The sequence below is a fragment of the Myxocyprinus asiaticus genome, chromosome 49 (genome assembly GCF_019703515.2).
Source record: "Myxocyprinus asiaticus isolate MX2 ecotype Aquarium Trade chromosome 49, UBuf_Myxa_2, whole genome shotgun sequence".
NCBI lineage: Eukaryota > Metazoa > Chordata > Actinopteri > Cypriniformes > Catostomidae > Myxocyprinus > Myxocyprinus asiaticus.
In genome coordinates this window covers 8,990,197-9,010,723 of record NC_059392.1, presented here as the reverse complement: position 1 = coordinate 9,010,723, position 20,527 = coordinate 8,990,197, and the positions used below count along the sequence as shown (strand labels likewise).

The 20,527-nt window shown below is 37.2% G+C and overlaps 1 protein-coding gene across 1 annotated transcript in view; it reads left to right on the top strand.

Annotated features, from left to right (window-relative positions):
• The window catches only part of patj (PATJ crumbs cell polarity complex component), a 156,729-nt gene that overhangs the window by 2,573 nt on the left and 133,629 nt on the right, over positions 1-20,527 (top strand). The window contains exons 2-11 of the mRNA XM_051693194.1: positions 1,782-1,836; positions 1,944-2,122; positions 5,357-5,530; positions 5,702-5,841; positions 9,557-9,737; positions 15,430-15,558; positions 17,260-17,496; positions 18,588-18,690; positions 18,790-18,878; positions 19,155-19,296. Coding sequence (XP_051549154.1) covers positions 1,815-1,836; positions 1,944-2,122; positions 5,357-5,530; positions 5,702-5,841; positions 9,557-9,737; positions 15,430-15,558; positions 17,260-17,496; positions 18,588-18,690; positions 18,790-18,878; positions 19,155-19,296 — 1,396 coding nt within the window. The 5' untranslated portion in view covers positions 1,782-1,814. The remainder of the gene's footprint in view (positions 1-1,781; positions 1,837-1,943; positions 2,123-5,356; positions 5,531-5,701; positions 5,842-9,556; positions 9,738-15,429; positions 15,559-17,259; positions 17,497-18,587; positions 18,691-18,789; positions 18,879-19,154; positions 19,297-20,527) is intronic.

Sequence of the window (20,527 nt, the reverse complement as noted above, 5' to 3'; positions counted from 1 at the left end):
AGCACTCCCACAACATGATGCTGACACCCCCATGCTTCATGGTTGGGATGGTGTTCTTCGGCTTGCAAGCCTCACCATTTTTCCTCCAAATATAACTATGGTCATTATGGCCAAACAGTTCAATATTTGTTTCATCAGTCCAGAGGACATTTCTCCAAAAAGTAAGATCTTTGTCCCCATGTGCACTTGCAAACTGTAGTCTGGCTTTTTTATGGCAGTTTTGGAGCACTGGCTTCTTCCTTGCTGAGCAGCCTTTCAGGTTATGTCGATATAGGACTTGTTTTACTGTGGATATAGATACTTGTCTACCTGTTTCCTCCAGCATCTTCACAAGGTCCTTTGCTGTTAGTCTGGGATTGATTTGCACTTTTCGCACCAAACTACGTTCATCTCTAGGAGACAGAATGCGTCTCCTTCCTGAGCGGTATTATTGCTGCGTGGTCCCATGGTGTTTATATTTGCGTACTATTGTTTGTACAGATGAATGTGGTACCTTCAGGCATTTGGAAATTGTTCCCAAGGATGAACCAGACTTGTGGATGTCCACAGTTTTTTTTTCTGAGGTCTTGGCTGATTTATTTTGATTTTCCCATGATGTCAAGCAAAGAGGCAGTGAGTTTGAAGGTAAGCCTTAAAATACATTCACAGGTACACCTCCAATTGACTCCAATTAGCCAGTTAGCCTAACAGAAGCTAATTGGCTAATGACCTAAAGCCTTGACATCATTTTATGGAATTTTCCAAGCTGCTTAAAGGCACAGTTAATGTAAATTTCGGACCTACTGGAATAGTGAAATAGTCCATTAAAATTGAAACCATCTGTCTGTAAACAATTGTTGGAAACATTACTTGTGTAATGCACAAAGTAGATGTCCTAAACGACTTGCCAAAACTATAGTTTGCTAATGAAATCTGTGGAGTGGTTAAAAAATGAGTTTTAATGACTTCAACCTAAGTGTATGTAAACTTCTGACTTCAACTGTATGTGTGTGTGTATATATATACAGTATATACATCATAGCACTATTGGTACTAGAGGTCGACCGATAGTGGATTTTACTGATACCGATAACTAAGGTTTGGGAAAGGCCGCTAACCGATTAATAGTCCGATAGTTATTAAAATGTATTAATACATTTAAAAAATATATTCTTTACTATGGCTGGCAAAGACAAAGAGTCCAAAATGAATAAAATCTCAGCAGTTTTTTGTTAAACCAAAATAATTAGAAAAAATGATTTGGTGCATAATGCAGGACTTTTAGGTATAAACAAGCCTGAAACACACTTATTTTGAAATGCCAAAATGATAAAAATAAAAAAACTATCAGCATCTATCGACATAGATTCATTCGTAAAACCGATATATCGGTCTACCTCTAATTGGTACTTTAATTTTCACTGATTTTTAAAAAATTTTAAATCGTAAAAAAAAAAAGCATATTTTTTTACTGTAATACAGTAAAAAAAAAAAAAAAAGTCTTACGGTAATGAAACTCATCATTGAAAACAATGGGAATAGTAAAAGTAACGTCCGGATGCGTAACGGTAATGAGACCATTCACTTCTATTGTTAGTGCCTCGCTGTAATCTCAAATATTTCCTTTTTTAAAAGAATAGTAGGTATCATTTGAAACTATTTTTGTCGTAATAATCATTATGCCACAAATGCTGTCGGTTGAGATTAACTTGTATTGAACCCGAAATATTCCTTTAAAGGTTGTATGCTCGGATCACATTGAAGATTAAATTATAAATTGTCTTTTTCCTTCCCTTTCACAGATCTGTCTGCACTGAATTTTCAAAGGAACAACAATGTATGAGAATGTACCGACAGGTATCACAGATTTCAGTCACTTGCGGCAAATCAAACATATAAACCTGATCCATCTTTCCGTGGTTAATGTTTTGATTGAGTTTGTGTGTGTGTGTGAATATTCTTAGTGTCCGCTTCTGAGCGGCAGCAGGTGCTTCAGGCCTTGGAGAGGCTGCAGTCCAAGCTCGTGCAGAGGGAAGAGTGGACCCACAGTGACAGGCTCGGCACGTTGAAGGAAGCCCTGCAGAGCCCTCTGTTCGGCCACATCCTCACCCTACAACACTCTGTCAAACAGCTTAAAGACCAGGTGAGACTTCAACAGACATTATTTACAAGGCTATAATAGTAGAACACATCACATTGTCTTTGTGTTCCACCGCCAGACATCAATTCCGAGTAAACTTCCCGTCGCCTTTGAAGGAATGCAATGTGAAGGTTTTACACATTCATCTTTAACAACGCTATCAAAGTGAATAGCAGGCACAACAACGCCGCTTCAACATGGGCCGCCATCTTGATTGTTTTGGGTTGAATGGGTCACATGACAGCATCACATGACAACAAATACGTCATCGTTTTCATATATCTCCATTTTCCCTGTCCACACTACAACATGAATACACTGTTTTCAAATGTTTCGACTTGGCAGAGCGTTTTCAAAAAAGCTCAGTTTTCGCTGTCAAAAATGCAGTCTCAGTGTGAACGGAAGGCCAAAACATAGAGAAAAATATACATTTTCAAATGAAAACATAGTAGTGTGGACGTGCCCTAAATATGGTGGGTAATCAGCTAGTCAGTTCAAACGAATGCACAGCATAGCGCTCTCTCTGCAATCTTTACAGTCCATAGAAACATAATTATAACATTAGAAAGCTGAGACTGTCCTTTGCCACCCTTTCCCATGCCTGCCTCTTACTTTTCGATGTAATATAATTATCAAGCTTCCTAAGGAGAACTTTTGGCCTTGCAATAATTTCCACAATAAGAACTTCCAGCTCTTATTTATTTATTTTTTTTATTTTTTTTCCTTCTTCCATGTCAAATTAAATGTTGTCAAATCTTTACCAACATTCTCCAGTGACGGTTAATATAATTAAACTAACACATCACACGATTTTTACATAAATCTTTCTACTTAAAAAAAGGTTAATAGATTTAACATTTATCATTACAATTTGCCAGTGTTTAAGTACTGAATTTGTTGTATCAGTCATTTTATTCTTAAAGGTGCAATATGTAATATATTTACTGTACTAAATCATAAAATGACCATAATATGTCATTAGAGAATTAGGAAACATGCTAAGTTGAAATACTGGCTTCTCCGATAACTGTTTATGTTTTGGCCTTTGTGATCCTGCCCACTGCTCACTCACCAATAGTATTTAGACACTGCCGGGTTGCCAGATTTGAACAAGTTTGCAGGCAAACAACACTGCGTGCCGCAGCCATGGAAGCCAGCAAACGAACTGGATCACGAAAAATTCCTCACGAGCTGGTTTATAATTTGCAAACAATAAAAATATTGCAAATGTATTCATTAGCTGATCAACTTACAGTGTAAAGCTCGTCGCTTGACATTTTCAGTTTCGCTCGTTCCTGTTGCGTCCTCATTCTGGCAACCTGCATGAGCTTCAAGTCTGGGGCGGGGCAGACAACTCTCCAATATTTTGAATTTGGACTGCAGTACCCATTTCAAACACTTGTTTTTCAATCTTACATATAGCACCCTTAAAGAAAATATTTGAGCCCAATCGACAACATTTGTGGCATGTTGTTGATTAACACACACACAAAAAAAAATTGACACCCTTTGTTTATATATTTTAAAAAAAGAAAAAAAGTGCAGTTACAGAAAGGCACTTATTATGAAAGTGAATGGGGCCAATTTTTAGAGGGTTTAAAGGCAGAAATGTGAAGCTTATAATTTTATAAAACCACTTACATTAATTCTTCTGTCACAATTTATGTATTATTTGAGCTGTAAAGTTGTTTAATTTTAACAGTCATTTTAGAGTTTAGGTTTTGTTGACTACATTGTCATGGCAACGAAGTTGAAAAATTAGCTATAACTTTACACAGAAAAGGTTAGTAAGCAAGTTTATCACTAAAATCCTGTTAACACACATTGTTTATGTCTTGTGGCTATACTTTTGATATAGTGAGTATTTTAATGTTTATGGATTGGCCCCATTCACTTCCATTGTAAGTGCCTCACTGTAACTCAGATTATTGCTTTTTTTTTTATATAAAGAAAAGGAGGGGCAAGTCTAAATTTATATGGTAATCAGTATTATGCCTCAAATGCTGTCGATTGATCTTAACTTGTATTGAACCCGGAATATTCCTTTAATGTAATTACTGGCCCCATTTACTTCCATTGTAAGTGCCTTACTGTAACCACAATTAATTAATTTATTTTTTATTAAAAAAGGGACAAGTCAAAATTTGTTTGTAGTAATCAGCATTATGTCATAAATGCTGTTGATTAAGCATAACTTGTATTGAACACGGAACATTCCTTTAACTATGATGTTATTAATGAATGATTTTATTAAGTGCTATCAATAATTTGTTTAAATGCTGCAAAATTGTGGCATATCTCCAGGGTCAAATAAAAGAGGTGGTTTTATTGATCCTTTTTATAGTTTGTATTTAGACACTCTAATAATTACGTCACTAATCTCGACGCAAATAACTTAAAAAAAAAAAAAAAAAGAAAAAGAAAAAAGAACACCCTTTTATCTCGCAGCCATCCCAGAATGAAAGCCCGTGATCAAGCATTTCTTAACAGCAGAGTCCAGACACTGAAAGTCTCTCGTCCCTATTTGTATTCAGCCAGAGTTTTTATTGACACAAGAAACCTCTTTACAATAAACAATCCGCACACCAAATTAAGATAATGGCAATAACGGAAGCCTGCCTTCATATTCTAAGTGCTAGGAAGGTCAGATGCGCGCCTGTGAATGCGTCAGGTGAAAAACCTATCAAGTATGTTGAGGCGGGCAACAGCCAGACTTTCTATCAAGCCTTAATATCTACTGTCTCGGTTTGAGTAACTGCCTTGTCGGAGATGTATCGATGAAATAGGCTGGAACCTGCTCTGTCAGCCCCGGCTATATAAGCACAAGACTGATAAGTTCCCACAGTGTGAGTCTAAAGGTCATTAATACATTACCTGTTTGGGACTAGCGTACACTGCAGTGGAATGTATTGATTTTCTTCCCCCCCCCCTTTTTATGTATTTTTTTTCTTCCCTGCCTCTGCCTGTAGGACATGGTTGTACCTCAGCTGGGAGTTATCTTTAGATTGACCTATACATGATTTCTTAAAGGGATAGTACACCCAAAATGACAATTCTGTCATCTACTTACACTCATGTTGTTTGTATGACTTTCTTTCTTTTGAGACGCACAAAAGGACGTTCAGGCAAAAAAAATTAAAAATGTCTGGGATTGCGTGGCTGTATGCTTGATTTTTCCAGTCAAAAATAACTTTGAATAAGGTCTATAGAATTGATTTTACCCTCTCTGCTCTGCAGTTAAACAGCTTGCCCCCAGACACCTGCAGCGAGTTCAGTTTCTCTAAAAAGGGCCAGTTGATCGTCAGCGCAAGTCGTCCGTCCAGTAGCCTGGGATCCGTGGCGTCCAACGGTACAGCTTCGACTAACACCTCTTCCGAGCAGCTTCAAAGATGGATATATGCAGCGGCAAAGGTGGCTGTCTTATTTTTTGCAATGTTATTGATTTATTTTCAATAGATTTGTAGATGTTCACTTTTACGTAGTAATAAATATGTACATAATTTGGGTGTATAGGCTAAACAGTATACTTGGTTTCTATTATGTTTTTTTTCTGAAGTAAAGCATCTCTTGACTCTATTGTAGGGAAAGAGAACAGAGCTGATCAGCCTCCAGAAGCCGTTATCTGGAGGATTGGGCTTCAGTGTAGTGGGCCTGAGACCGGAGGGGGTGGGCAGTCATGGCGTGTTCGTCAGGCAGATACAGCAAGGAAGTGTCGCAGACAGGTGAGATCACTCTGCTTAATCCATATCTCCATCTGTTGTGCTGGGAAAGGTCACCAGGGTATTGAGAAACAACATTTTCTGCAGATATCTTGACATTGAGCTTTTAGAACATTTTATAATGGTGTATATTGTCTATTATCTAATCTACTCTTAATACATTTTAACCAATCTGACACAGATTGAAACATAATTTTCTGGATCTTGATTTAACCTGTTTGAGCTATAGTATAAACAAAAAATTCTTAAATTCCTAGATTGATCTTTTACTCTGTGCAATCCACGTGAGAGCTAACAAACTCGATGACTATTTATACACGGACACTAATTGCAATTTAAAAAGCCACAGGTGTGGGAAATTAACCTTTAATTGCCATTTAAACCTGTGTGTGTCACCTTGTGTGTCTGTAACAATGCCAAACATTCAAGGGTATGTAAACTTTTGGTCAGGGTCATTTGGGTGATTTCTGTTATCATTATTATTTTAAAAAGGAGCCAAACAACTATGTGATAATAAATGGCTTCATATGAGCACTGTCCTTAAATAAAAGACAGTTTTTTTGCATGATCAGTCATATTTTCAAAATCAATGCCAAAATTTCACAATTTCTGCCAGCGTATGCAAAATTTGAGCACAACTGTGTGTGTGTGTGTGTGTGTGTGTATATATATATATATATATATACACACACAGGTGCATCTCAATAAATTAGAATGTCGTGGAAAAGTTCATTTATTTCAGTAATTCAACTCAAATTGTGAAACTCGTGTATTAAATAAATTCAGTGCACACAGACTGAAGTAGTTTAAGTCTTTGGTTCTTTTAATTGTGATGATTTTGGCTCACATTTAACAAAAACCCACCAATTCACTATCTCAAAAAATTAGAATACATCATAAGACCAATAAAAAAAAAACATTTTTAGTGAATTGTTGGCCTTCTGGAAAGTATGTTCATTTACTGTATATGTACTCAATACTTGGTAGGGGCTCCTTTTGCTTTAATTACTGCCTCAATTCGGTGTGGCATGGAGGTGATCAGTTTGTGGCACTGCTGAGGTGGTATGGAAGCCCAGGTTTCTTTGACAGTGGCCTTCAGCTCATCTGCATTTTTTGGTCTTCTTGACAATACCCCATAGATTCTCTATGGGGTTCAGGTCTGGTGAGTTTGCTGGCCAGTCAAGCACACCAACACCATGGTCATTTAACCAACTTTTGGTGCTTTTGGCAGTGTGGGCAGGTGCCAAATCCTGCTGGAAAATGAAATCAGCATCTTTAAAAAGCTGGTCAGCAGAAGGAAGCATGAAGTGCTCCAAAATTTCTTGGTAAACGGGTGCAGTGACTTTGGTTTTCAAAAAACTCAATGGACCAACACCAGCAGATGACATTGCACCCCAAATCATCACAGACTGTGGAAACTTAACACTGGACTTCAAGCAACTTGGGCTATGAGCTTCTCCACCCTTCCTCCAGACTCTAGGACCTTGGTTTCCAAATGAAATACAAAACTTGCTCTCATCTGAAAAGAGGACTTTGGAACACTGGGCAACAGTCCAGTTCTTCTTCTCCTTAGCCCAGGTAAGACGCCTCTGACGTTGTCTGTGGTTCAGGAGTGGCTTAACAAGAGGAATACGACAACTATAGCCAAATTTCTTGACACGTCTGTGTGTGGTGGCTCTTGATGCCTTGACCCCAGCCTCAGTCCATTCCTTGTGAAGTTCACCCAAATTCTTGAATCAATTTTGCTTGACAATCCTCATAAGGCTGCGGTTCTCTCGGTTGGTTGTGCATCTTTTTCTTCCACACTTTTTCCTTCCACTCAACTTTCTGTTAACATGCTTGGATACAGCACTCTGTGAACAGCCAGCTTCTTTGGCAATGAATGTTTGTGGCCTACCCTCCTTGTGAAGGGTGTCAATGATGGTTTTCTGGACAACTGTCAGATCAGCAGTCTTCCCCATGATTGTGTAGCCTAGTGAACCAAACTGAGAGACCATTTTGAAGGCTCAGGAAACCTTTGCAGGTGTTTTGAGTTGATTAGCTGATTGGCATGTCACCATATTCTAATTTTTTGAGATAGTGAATTGGTGGGTTTTTGTTAAATGTGAGCCAAAATCATCACAATTAAAAGAACCAAAGACTTAAACTACTTAGTCTGTGTGCATTGAAAATTTATTTAATACACGAGTTTCACAATTTGAGTTGAATTACTGAAATAAATGAACTTTTCCACGACATTCTAATTTATTGAGATGCACCTGTGTATATATATATATATATATATATATATATATATATATATATATATATATATAATAAATCCAATTTCAAGACATCATATTTACTGATGTTATACATGGAATTTGTACATTTTAAAAGCTAATGATAAATCAAATTTGTAAGATTTACATTTTCGTAATGTACCAAATAAGAACATCCCTTGTACTATTAAAAGCAATAGAGAGAATTGAATTGCTGTGTTAGCAAAATGGACATTATAACTGAAATATACCCAAATGAATCGGAATTGAATAGAATCAAATTGGAATCAAATTTAGTCTAATCAAGAGCTGAATGAATCAGAATCAATTCCAATTGGCCACTAATCAAATAAGCACAATTTTTGTTATTGGCCATATTCACTCCTTTGTAAAATAAACTAAAGGCAGGGGTTAAATTGTGGTGGAACGGCATTCCTCCTCAAAAATCCCCTGACTAAAGGCTGTAGATTTTTTATTTTTTAAAGTGGGTAAGCCCTTCAATATGTCCTGTTCAACAGGAAATATGTCAACCCAGGAAAGAAAACTGCTTGCATCAAGGTCATTAAAGCAAAAAGTAGACCCACTAAATACTAAGAAATTCACATTAATTTCTCAGTTAAAGGGATAGTTCACCCAGAAATGAAATTTCTCATTTTCTCACCCTCATGCCATCCCAGATGTGTATGACTTTCTTTGTTCTGCAGAACACAAATATTTTTAGAAGAACATCTCCTCTCTGTAGGTCCATACAATGCAAGTGAATGGTGACCAGACTTTTGGAGGTGCAAAAAGCACATAAAGGCAGCATAAAAGTAATCCATATGACTCCAGTGGATAAATCCATGTCTTCAGAAGCGATATGATAGGTGTGGGTGAGACAGATAAATATTTAAGTCCTTTTTTTTTACTATACATCTCGACTTTCACATTCTTCTTCTTTTGTTTATGGTGACTCGCATTCTTTGTGCATATCGCCACCTAGTGGGCAGGGAAGATAATTTATTGTAATAAAGGACTTAAATATTGATCTGTTTCTCACCCACACCGATCATATCGCTTCTGAAGACATGGATTTAACCACTGGAGTTGTGTGGATTACTTTTATGCTGCCTTTATGTGCATTCAAAGTTTTGGTCACCATTTACTTGCATTGTATGGACCTATAGAGCTGAAATATTCTTTGAAAAATCTTCGTTTGTGTTCTGCAGAAGAAAGAAAGAAAGTCATACACATCTGGGATGGCATGAGGGTGAGTAAATGATGAGAGAATTTTCAGTTTTTTGGGTGAACTATCCCTTTTAATGTTTCGATTTGTTTGCTGATAATATGATTTGTAATAAAACATTTCATTTTACATTGTAAAACAATAGTTTTTATAATAGAAGCATTTTTACTAGTGTTCACAGACTGTTGTATATATTCATGGTTTGTTAAGCAAAGATATGTGTTATCTCCAGGGATGGAAAGTTGCAAGAGAATGATCAGATTTTGGCAATTAATGGGATTCCTCTGGATCAGAGCGTGACACAGCAGCAGGCCATCGCTCTGCTCCAGCAGCAGAGAGACCGTGTGGAGCTGGTGGTGGCCACAGACGCTGCAGCCATGCCCAGGCTCTCTACATCTGGACCCATTCAGATGGTACGCTTGTTTTAAATGTAACCCTGTTGAACAAGTCTTCTGTTTTACACAAAGCACTTAGCTAGGACTTTGAATCCCTCATAGTTCTCCAGGTTATTCCTAATTAAATGTCTTTTTTTGTATGGTTTCATGTTCATTTTCAAATGCATTCATGTAGTGCAGATGTAATTTTTGGCTTTCACATTGTTTTCAAGTTAGTCTTACTAATATATCTTGGGGCCTGGCAAACTAAGCACAATTTACATTTCTGTTTGTTTTAAAGACTTCGTTCACCCAAAAATGATAGTTCTGTCATCATTTCTCACCATTACGTCATTCCAACCCTGTATGCCGTTTTCTTTAAACAAATTTAAAAAGAGAAAAATAAGATGAAACACCCCCCCACCAAAAGTAGTTAACTAATACAACTTTATTGCTGTATTCCAAGTTCTGAAGAAATGTGATAGCTTTGTGTGAGGAACAGACCAAAGTCGTTATTCCTCCTCTGTAGCTGTCAAATCTGATTCGCGTTCACACATTTTCAAATATGCCATGTGAAGACTCGTTGCGCCAGCTTTAAGGTCAGTGATGCGGAATGCCATTGGTTCTTGTGTGTCACGTGACAGGCCACATTGAACCTAGTTTGAATATCTGGAAGTGTGAATGAGGTTTGAGAGCTAACAGTTGCTCACAACAAAGCTATCATACGAATTTAGAAATATTGGAATATAGTGCATATATATTAACTATTTTTATTGTACCTAATGATGTGAAGTTTTTTTATGTCCTTTTTTTGGATCTTGGCAATAAAAATCACCATCCACTTTCATTGTACGGAAAGCAGGGGCTCGAATATTCTTTAAAGTATGTCCTTTTGTGTTCCACAGAAGAAAAAGTAATGAGGGTGAGTAAATAATGACAGTGTTTTTATTTTTGGGTGAACTATTGCTAAGACTTCAGACCAATTACATTATTAAATGTAGATTAGCAAATCTGACAAATTGTATTTATTTGTCTTGTTTCCATTATTATAATTTGGCCATCAAGTAAATAAATTCCTTAAAAATCCTGTTATATCCTTAAACTGGTGCTGATACTGATGAACTATTCTAGTCTCTAAACCTGAAACAGAAGAGGAGCAAAATGTGTAAGCTTTCTCTGGTTCATTTGAATGACCTTGAATCATCCAAGCAGGGAATGAAATAAACTAAGAAGATTGCAAAAATGAGTCTGGAAAAGACCAACAGCCAGTAGATGAACTGTATTAACCTAACCCTTCAACAATAAACACAACGCTTCCCCCTCGTCCACTTTAATTAAGTACCCCAAACTAACTGTTCTCAAATTAACTGCAAATGCACACAGAGTGAATGCCAAGAACAGAGTTTGACTGATGAGATCCATGCTGTTGTGAAAAAAAGAAAAGCACGTCACAGGCCAGGTTATGGATTTCTGCTGTTTTTACAATGCTTATTTTTTTAATTTAAAATATTTAATGTCCTTAATTCAGTGCCACGTTCTGCATATCAAAACCAGACCCCATTTAATTTATGTGCTGTTTCAGAATTGCGTTTAATGGCGCACAGGGAACAAAATGTCTGGTTTTCGTTTGATTGCTTGTTGCCTAGCCAAACTATCCATCACCAGATGTCAACAAAATTAGTCATTGTCGCTGAACTTGTTTGTAAGTCAGATTAAGTGTCTGCTATAAAAATAAAAGAGATTTTATCGCCAACATGATTTGACACTCTACAGATTGAATGCAGTGGAGGGTGCGGGAATCGGTCCCAAGATGTGATCTTGCTGATTATGGAGATGATAAAACACATTTTGTTTTTTCTTTGGGTAAATCTCATGCAAGCTGTCAAAAACATGTTGTCATTTTTCAACCCTCAAATGAAAATCGAAAACGAAGCCTATTTTAGAGCCAGTAAGATTTGTTTGCACTGTGACATTATTTTTTGTAAAAGTACCACCCCCCAATTGTCTTTTCACATAATGCAAAAAATCTCACTCTCATTACTGGAATACCAAAAGGAGATATGTATAATGTATGGGAGTATTTGTTTTACTGCCTTTTAAGCTGATTTAAATGTTAAAAAATTACTGTATTACAGTAATCGGTGAGGATGTAATAAGATTCGCCATAGACAATAGTGGCATTTCCCAAAAATAAAACATGTAAATAAAAAATTCAGAATTCATGGCGGTAATGAGAATTTAAAGTAAAATTGTGCTTAATTGTCAAGATTTTTTTTTTTTTTTCAAAAGGTTAAAATATCTATGATTTTTAAAAAAATCAGGCTTCCTTCGTGAAATATAATTTTATTTATTTTTTTATTTTTTTTTTTTTTTTGGGTGAAATGCGACCCCTGGATGTTTTGGTGAGATTCAAAATGTAATCTCTGATTGTGCGAAAATTGGCCAAGCACATTGAGTGTGTTTACATGCTCCCCAATATGCTCATAAAATTTGACAATGCAGTGAACCACATTTACATGAAACTTGAAATCATTGGATAATTCTCTGCGTTTGACATACAATCATAAACAGTATTGTGCACAACACTTGCTCTTATTGGCTAAGTCGGTAGAGGTGTTTACATTGCAATTTTTCATACTCAAATTTAACTCATTGCCAAAAATTGGTCTAATTTTTTCAACCACCCCCCCTTCTTAAAAAAAAATCTTATTTTATTCCATTGGATGGCAGCAAGTACTAGAACAAATAATTTTTCCTTTTAACACCTTCCGTGATAAAATGCTGATCTGAAATGTGGGTGGCACTCTAACAATTTTTAATCCTCAGATATGATTGTCCATAGACATTCAGTTTAATTTTCAGTTCATGCACCATCCCCATTTTTTAATTGATTATCTCGGCCTTTGAGTGGAATCTAGTTGTCATTAGAAAGCTGTGATCCTTCCCTTTGTGATGATGTATAACATTTTATTATCAGTCATTTTTTTCTGGACATTTAAGATATAAAATGTTATTATTTCCACATGCAAGCTCTCAGACAAGTAAAACATTTCTTATATTTTAGAAAAATCTAAAAGGTAAAATCATATATAACATTTTTAGCAATTTGGAGTTTACAGCAGCAGTGATCGGCACATAAATGAGACGTTTGTATTTGATGTCTTACAAAAATCATATTTCACTTTGTGATTCTTTTGAAAATCTTTTAACTGTGGTATTAGGGCAACAAAATAAAGAAAATTCCTGAGAATGAGAGCTTTCATTTGAGATATGATGTGTCTAAGTGCTATTTGAAATACTTTATTCATATTAATATTTGTACCACATGATCTCTAGGTAGCAATGATTTGCCATGCGAATGTTTTCAGACCTTATTTGATTGTTTTATGTAAAAAATGCAGAAGTGATGGTTATCTATGAAAAGTACAGATTCTAAGCTTTCAAACAATACCTCATATGCCTGACTTACGTATTCAGAGACTTTAACATTTTAAGTGTAATCAAAGCACCACCTTTTGGACCCACCAGCCGGTCTGCTGAGTTGAAGCATAATCGCTATAAGATCATGCATGTAAATGCACTCAGCATCTCATTACGTTTCAATACCTGTCAATCAAAGACTTGAATTACTTGTGTCAATCATCATATGTTGGCTTAAAAGCTTAGCAATAAAGACGTCACTTCACAAGCATGCCTTATGTCCTCTCCCTAACCCCCCATATTCAAACAGTTCCCCCTCCTTCCATTCCGTCTCAATTTGTTCTCTTATCGTTAAAGCTGAGAAAATATTTATCTATTTAAGATTGCTCGGACCCCAAGGGACCACCACTCAGTTCCTTAAATGGAGGAGAGCAGAGGCAAATGTAGCTGAGATATATTTTTCTTCACCTCCCCTTCCCTTGTGTCCTCTTCTGTCTCTCTCTTAGTAGACCCAGACCTCCAGAGCCTCTTGAAAATATCTTGAATCCTAATTATACTCCATTGGAAAGTTTCATGCAAGCAAGACTTGTGATGCACTGCTCTTTCCCAACAGAGATGTTTTCTCAGAATGCCCGGCTCGCCTCCCACAATGGCTCTCATATCAAGTGTTGCTAATGTATAGATGTTTACGTAAGCTGTGGCCTGAAGGAAATATGGATGTTTGTGTACAGAAATGTAGCCGTATTTCTTGTGTTTGGGTCATCAATGGGGAAGAGATTAAAAATGTGCCGACTCACCCCAGAACAGAGTTACTGTAGGTTTGCCATGTGTGTTTAAAGGGATAGTTCACCTAAAAATTAAAATTCTGTCATTTTCTCACCCTCATGGCCTTACAACCCTATATGACTTTCTTCTGAAGAACACACAAGACAGTGAAAAATACAACTTATTACATATGAGCTGTGAAATGGTAATCAAACCACGTCCTGAGAATGTAGAACGTTTTACCCGTTTCCAGACCAGTTAAACTATCCACAGAACTTGATAGCCAAGAATTCCGACCTGAGGAAGTACTAGTCTCCTAAAAAAGAGGAAAGTGTTTCTTTTTCTGCTCAAAAGAGGACTTCTTATCTCTGAAATGGTTCTGTTCCCCTCACAGTGGGTGTAAAGCTTTGTTTCGAAAGAGCGACAGGGTGAATGGCAAAGAAGAGATTAGTGGGAAAATTGCAGAGGTAGTCAGCCGCCAGATAACGGCCTGGTAATAAGAGAACAGAAATGAACTGATTGCAGGTCGTTTATAAGAGCCCAAGGGGACTTAGGTGATTTAGAAGTTAGTCACCGCAACCAGCAAAAGTCACGTATGGGCTTTCCTGACCCTGACATTGATCAGTGACGGCAGGATCTCATAAGCTATGTTTCTATCCAAATTGAGAAATTCATTTATACGAAAAATCACAATATTGCAAAAACAATTTGCGAATGAAGCGTTTCCATTCCATGTGTTCGAGAGAAGAAATTCGTCACTTTCGGGGAAATTGTAGCATTGTGGCTCTTTTATTACATTGAATTTATTACTTAGGGTTAGAGCACAAAGACAAAACACTCTGAAGAACTTCATGTTTGCTAACGATCGGTGGTAGATGTCTAATGTCTGATGAGCCAAAAGTGTCAATAAACCTGTTCTTTGGCGCAGTTCAAGTTTGTATTTGACTCCCGAACTTCAGAATGACCAGAGCAACATTTGAGATGCTTTGATATTGGTCTGCTGGTTAATCCAGATATGAACATGGCAAAACTGCATGACAGCCATTTGTGGAGACTGTCGTGCCATTATTTAAAAAAAATTTATAATTCCATGCTGGTATATTATAGTGATATAAAATTATTCAGATAAACTCACCCCTAAATGGTACGTAAAAATTGAGTGATTTGACATTTTATGTGTCAGTCTGAAATTCTCTTCCTGTGTAAGTGGACTGTTCTTGACTTGAATAAGCTGCATTGTGGGCCAGATCTTTTGCTGTTTAGTCAAAGTTCAGGCTGTGGTGGCATGTAGGTTTGTGCCCTATTACGGCTTTGCAGCAGGATGTAGTCACAGGTCTGGGCTCAGCAAAAGCTCCTATTTGACAAACCTAATTGGACAATCAAAGGTGATTGAATGGATCTTTGTTCAGATGCTCTGCTTTTTAAATAGATGGTATTGTGGATGAAAGTACATGATTACTGATGTATCACTGACCTCTCCTGCTTTAATAAATTAACTAAATGTATAAGAAAAGATTGAAACTTTGTCCTTTATGTGTGTCTACAGGACCAGTGGGGACACATGGAGGAGATCGAGCTGGTCAACGATGGCTCTGGCCTTGGTTTCGGGATTGTCGGAGGCAAAACAACAGGAATGGTGGTCAGGACCATAGTGCCCGACAGTGTGGCCGATAAGGTTTGCGTTTGAATCTCACACATAATTTCTTAACTCACTTCATAATTAATCTTACCAATGACATTAGCAGTGATACAACCATCAGTTATTTTGGTTTAAATATTAAATGTTGTATACTTTATATAATATTAATTAAAATATATATTTTGTAAGATAACATTTAAATATGGATAACATAAAAAAAAAATTCTTGCATTTCAAAGCAGCTACTGTGTTGGGATGCTCAAAAACCGTGTAAACTGCAAAATGGTAAAAGCAGTGTTTTTAAATGATGAATTTAAAAACAAAACTTTCTGAGGGATTGTGCAAAGTTTAGAACAGTTTAAGCACAGCATACTAGTTAAAGCACCTGTGTTAAAAATATCAAATCTTAAAAAACAAAACAAAAAAAAATGATAAACCGTTTATACTCGAGTAGTCAGTTGTTGAATGACTAGTCGACCATCGTGACCCATCTCTACTCTCTTCAACCAGCTAAGCCAGGAGTGAAAGCAACTGAAAAACTGTCTCTCCTGGTTTAGACCCCTCACACACACCCCTCCTCTGCTCTCCCACCCAGAGTCCAGAGCTCAGGCAACAAACCCATTCTTGTTCAAAAGGCACATTGCTTGCATTACACACATCAGTGGATCTTATGCTCCAAAAAAGCTGTCAAAATCAGGGCTTTGTTATCCCTATCGTTTCTTATTTCAACCTTTAATGGCCACGCTGGGCTTCAGTGCACCCCCCTTGTCCCCAGCACAGTTGCAGGAACAAACTGGCGAGATTTTCCCTGCACAAGTTGATGTATCAAACGCCTTTCATGTCTCGCACTTCACAAAGACAGCCGTTCTCCTCTCCTCGCTTTGTATAATCATTCTTTAGTCCTCCCTTTCCTCTCGCCGTTCAGTCGGCCTGTCTGCCAGAGTGCTAGAAAGAAGAATACGTCTCACAGCTCAAGTGAACCGGAAAGGGCCCAGGAGGAAAGGCCACGTAAGAGTGACACAGTTATTGTGGATGGTAGACTTGTGGCTCCTGCACCTGTGGACGATGGGAACTAATTAGGCTGTAAATGTGACATTTGGCTCTGGGAGGCATTTGGGAGTTAAATTATACTTTGGGAGGCCAGTGAAACTGGCTCATAGTATCAGTTAACGATTATAGGCAGGAGTTAAGTGTTTGTGTCTTTGCTTGTGCCAAATTGCCAATCAGGTTGCCAGTCAATGTTGTCATAAATGTATGCATGTATCATACTGTATGTACATATTACACATTTATACATTATATCATACTGCAAAATACATAAGGATGGATAAATGGAAAGATAAAGATGTATGGGTGGATGGATGATTGTTTTGTTTGTTTGTTTGTTTGTTTGGTTCGGATGGATGGTTGGGTATTTTGGATACATGACGGATAAATGGAGAGATACTTGGATAGATGGATGGATGGATGTTGAATGCATCAGTGAACAGATGGATGGATGAATTATGGATTGATGGGTGGATGGAAAAATAGATGACGGATCTAGTGCAGTGAAACACTTCTTAATATGAGGGGCAAACCAAGTATCATATGAATGTTACACACTGGTGTAGATATGGTGGGGAACAAGAGGATATGTTCGTGAAAACATTAAAGCTGAAATTAGATCTGTGTCCCTGGCTTGCCCCTGACACACAATTATATGTCATCTTCCTCCTATTCTCTCATTTACTCCAGGATGGGAGGCTGAGAACAGGTGACCACATCCTTCGGATTGGTGAGACGTCCACGCGGGGCTTGGCCAGTGACCAAGTGGTGCAGGTGCTGCAGGCCTGCGGTAGCCGTGTGCGCATGCTGATCGCACGAGACCCTCTGGGGGCACCTCTATCCCCACCCCCACTTGCCCCCGCCACTGGCCCCGTCACCTCCCCACCTCCTTTACCTCCTGTACCAGCCAACAGGGCTGGCAAAACGGTACAGACAACACCACATTATGATTCATTCCTTGATGACAATGTATGAATCAGTAAATGAGTGATTAATTAGAAAGTGCAACCCATGCGAGGTGAGAAATAATGAATCACTACCAATGTGGCGCATGCATTTCAAATGATCCGAAACGTTACCTCAAAATGATATAAACAGTTTTGAGCTTGAATATTTGGTACTGAATTATTGCAAATCTCATGAAACCAAACATGTCGGGGTCATATTTCACCCCGAAATCAAAAGTAAGATGTAAGACAATGAACCCTATTTTGATGACCATTTCCTGCACTGTGACATTATTTTCATGACAATTAACCCAGAATGCATAGACAACCTTACCTTCCTTAAATGTATATGTGGGTCGAAAAAGACCCAGGTGAAACCTAGATGCTTATTCTTCATAAAACTACTTAGTGTTTAAGGGAATTTAACTAATGATAATTTTATTTATAATTTACATTTTTAAATGGTTGATATGTCTTTTACTAAATTCTGAAGGGTTCCAGACACATTGAAAATGGAGTAGGAGTTTCGTGTGACAGTATATAACAAATATGGGAAATTTCCATGTTTGGAGGTAAAATATAAAATGATTCAACAACTGTACCATTACTCAAAACATTTTGTTATTTTAAAATGTCCATATGCACTACAGTGATCAGAATTTGGGAAAATGTCCTTGTGTAATTGTCTTGAAAGTAATGCCACAATGCAAAAACTCTGAATGGTCCTGTGTTTTAAAAAAAATAATTTTTTTTTATATATATAACCGATGTTGGGGTGAAATATGATCTGGACATGTTTTTGGGAGATCAGGGTTCTCACTGTAATAAAAACCTGAAAATATCAGATACATTTCTTTAGTGTATATGTTTTTCTAGATTGCTAATTAAATATTATTAAATGTATTTAATTGGATAGAAATTGGTCTTTGTGAAAGTTATACGTAAATGTCATGGAACGTTATTGGTCAAAGTGTGGGAATCCTGTGAGATTCACACTTTAACAAATTAACAATGTTAGAACAAAAAAAAAAAAAAAACAATATTCTTGTATGATCTGTACCATTTTTGCAGCCCAACTTGGAGGGCTACGAAATCCACGAAGTTGCGTTAAAAAAGAAGGAAGGCCAGAGCCTCGGGATCTCTATAATTGGTTATAACGCCTTAACCAGTGAGGGTAAGAAATGTATTTCACCTACATTGAACTACCACAACTACTAATGAATATGATGTTAATTATTATTTACTCTCATCTCGCGTCTCTGTTGCATGTCAGATGCCGTGGGGGTCTTCATAAAGAATGTGGTTCCAGCCAGCGCCGCTGAGCAAAGCGGGAAAATCCATGTCAACGACAGGATAATAGCAGTGGGTTCTTAATCACTTTTTAATGAGCTCTACCTTAATTAGCCCTGTTTGTGTAAAAGCGTCTCTTTCATCTCATATTGATTCAAAGTTTAATAAGAACGGGATAAGTGGGGAATCGGTCAGCTGTCACGCTCTCCCCAGTCTCACGCTAGGCTAATCAGTCCCACTGAGGTGACACGGAGAACCCGGTTAGCCAGGCCTGTGGAGACATCTTGATTGTCTCACTCTGTCTCCATCCTTCAGTTTTTTTTTTCCTCTGTCTCTCTGTGTGAACAGTTGAATGGCGTAAACCTCCAAGGATTCACCAACCAGGAAGTCCTGGAGGTAATGAGGCAGACGGGTGAGATGGTAAACCTTACCCTTATCAGGAAGATCGCCTCGCCCAAAAGGATGCACGCAGAGAAATCTCTGGATAAAGGTAAGATCTTGGCTTAAAGGAATGGTTTACGCAAAAGTGAAAATGTTGTTGTTTGCGCACACTCTTGTCATTCCAACTCAAATGTCACCGGAGATTTTTTTTCCATACATAGGAAGTTGATTGTGATTTTTAGAATACCAAGCTCCAAAAAGAAAAAAAACATCATAAAAGTCCCCACGACTTAAATCAGTACAATGGCAGTTAATAGAGACTCGTTTTAAAGCTAAAAAGGATCCAAAAGTATTATAAAAGTAGTCAATGCGACTCGTGCATCATATTCCAAGTTTTCTGTTTGGTGTTTTTGTTGGGAAACATTTAATTTTTTTTTAAATCGTGACGTCCGTCGAAATTTCTCCTTTTGTGTTCAACATAAGAAAGTTAGTCGAGTTTGGAATAACAAGAGGGTGAATAAATTATGACAGAATTTATCAAAACTTTTTTTCAATACTTTTGTAATAACTTTTCCATAACAAAATGTGTATACTGTGACATTCTGTTAGCGACCAAAAAGTTGAGAGAAATTATACTACTATATAATTTAAGATTTATGATCTAAATTTTAGCTTATTGCCAAACCCAATTAAAAAGTTAAAATTAAAAAATCTTGGAAAACCTGGAATTTTGCAGTGCAGTTTTCCAGTCATGGGAAAGTCATGCAAAATAAGAAACATAATTGTAAAATAATTATTTGTCCTGGAAAATATTTTTGTATAAAAATTGTTTGACTGTGTCACAAAAATGGTTCTTGTTACATTGTTAATCTCGGCAACAAAATCACTGTTGAAAATGTTTGCTGACGAATGTTTTTTTTTTTTTTTATTTCTTCAAAGATAACAAATATGAAACGAAAAAGATGCATCGTGACCAAAATTAAACGATTTTATTAAAGCACACAAGAAAAAAATAATACAGCAAGATATTAACAGTGCAAGATATAAACAAAAGAAGAAACGGCTAGAAATAACATCTGAATGGTGGAAAATGTAGTCAGATGGAAATTGAAACCTTTGGATCTGCCATGAGTCGAGGAATCAGAGGAAGAAATTTTTTTTTCTAGGCCATATGGTTCAAAAACATGAGTGAAACTTTGAACAGTTAGTGGTGCTAGAGGATTTGAGCTAGAGGCTCCAAATTTGCCACAATAAATGTTCGGACACTCCCCTACAAGTGTGGCAAATTTCATAACTTTTTACCATTCGAATCTATGGGCTGCCATAGACTCCCAGTCAGA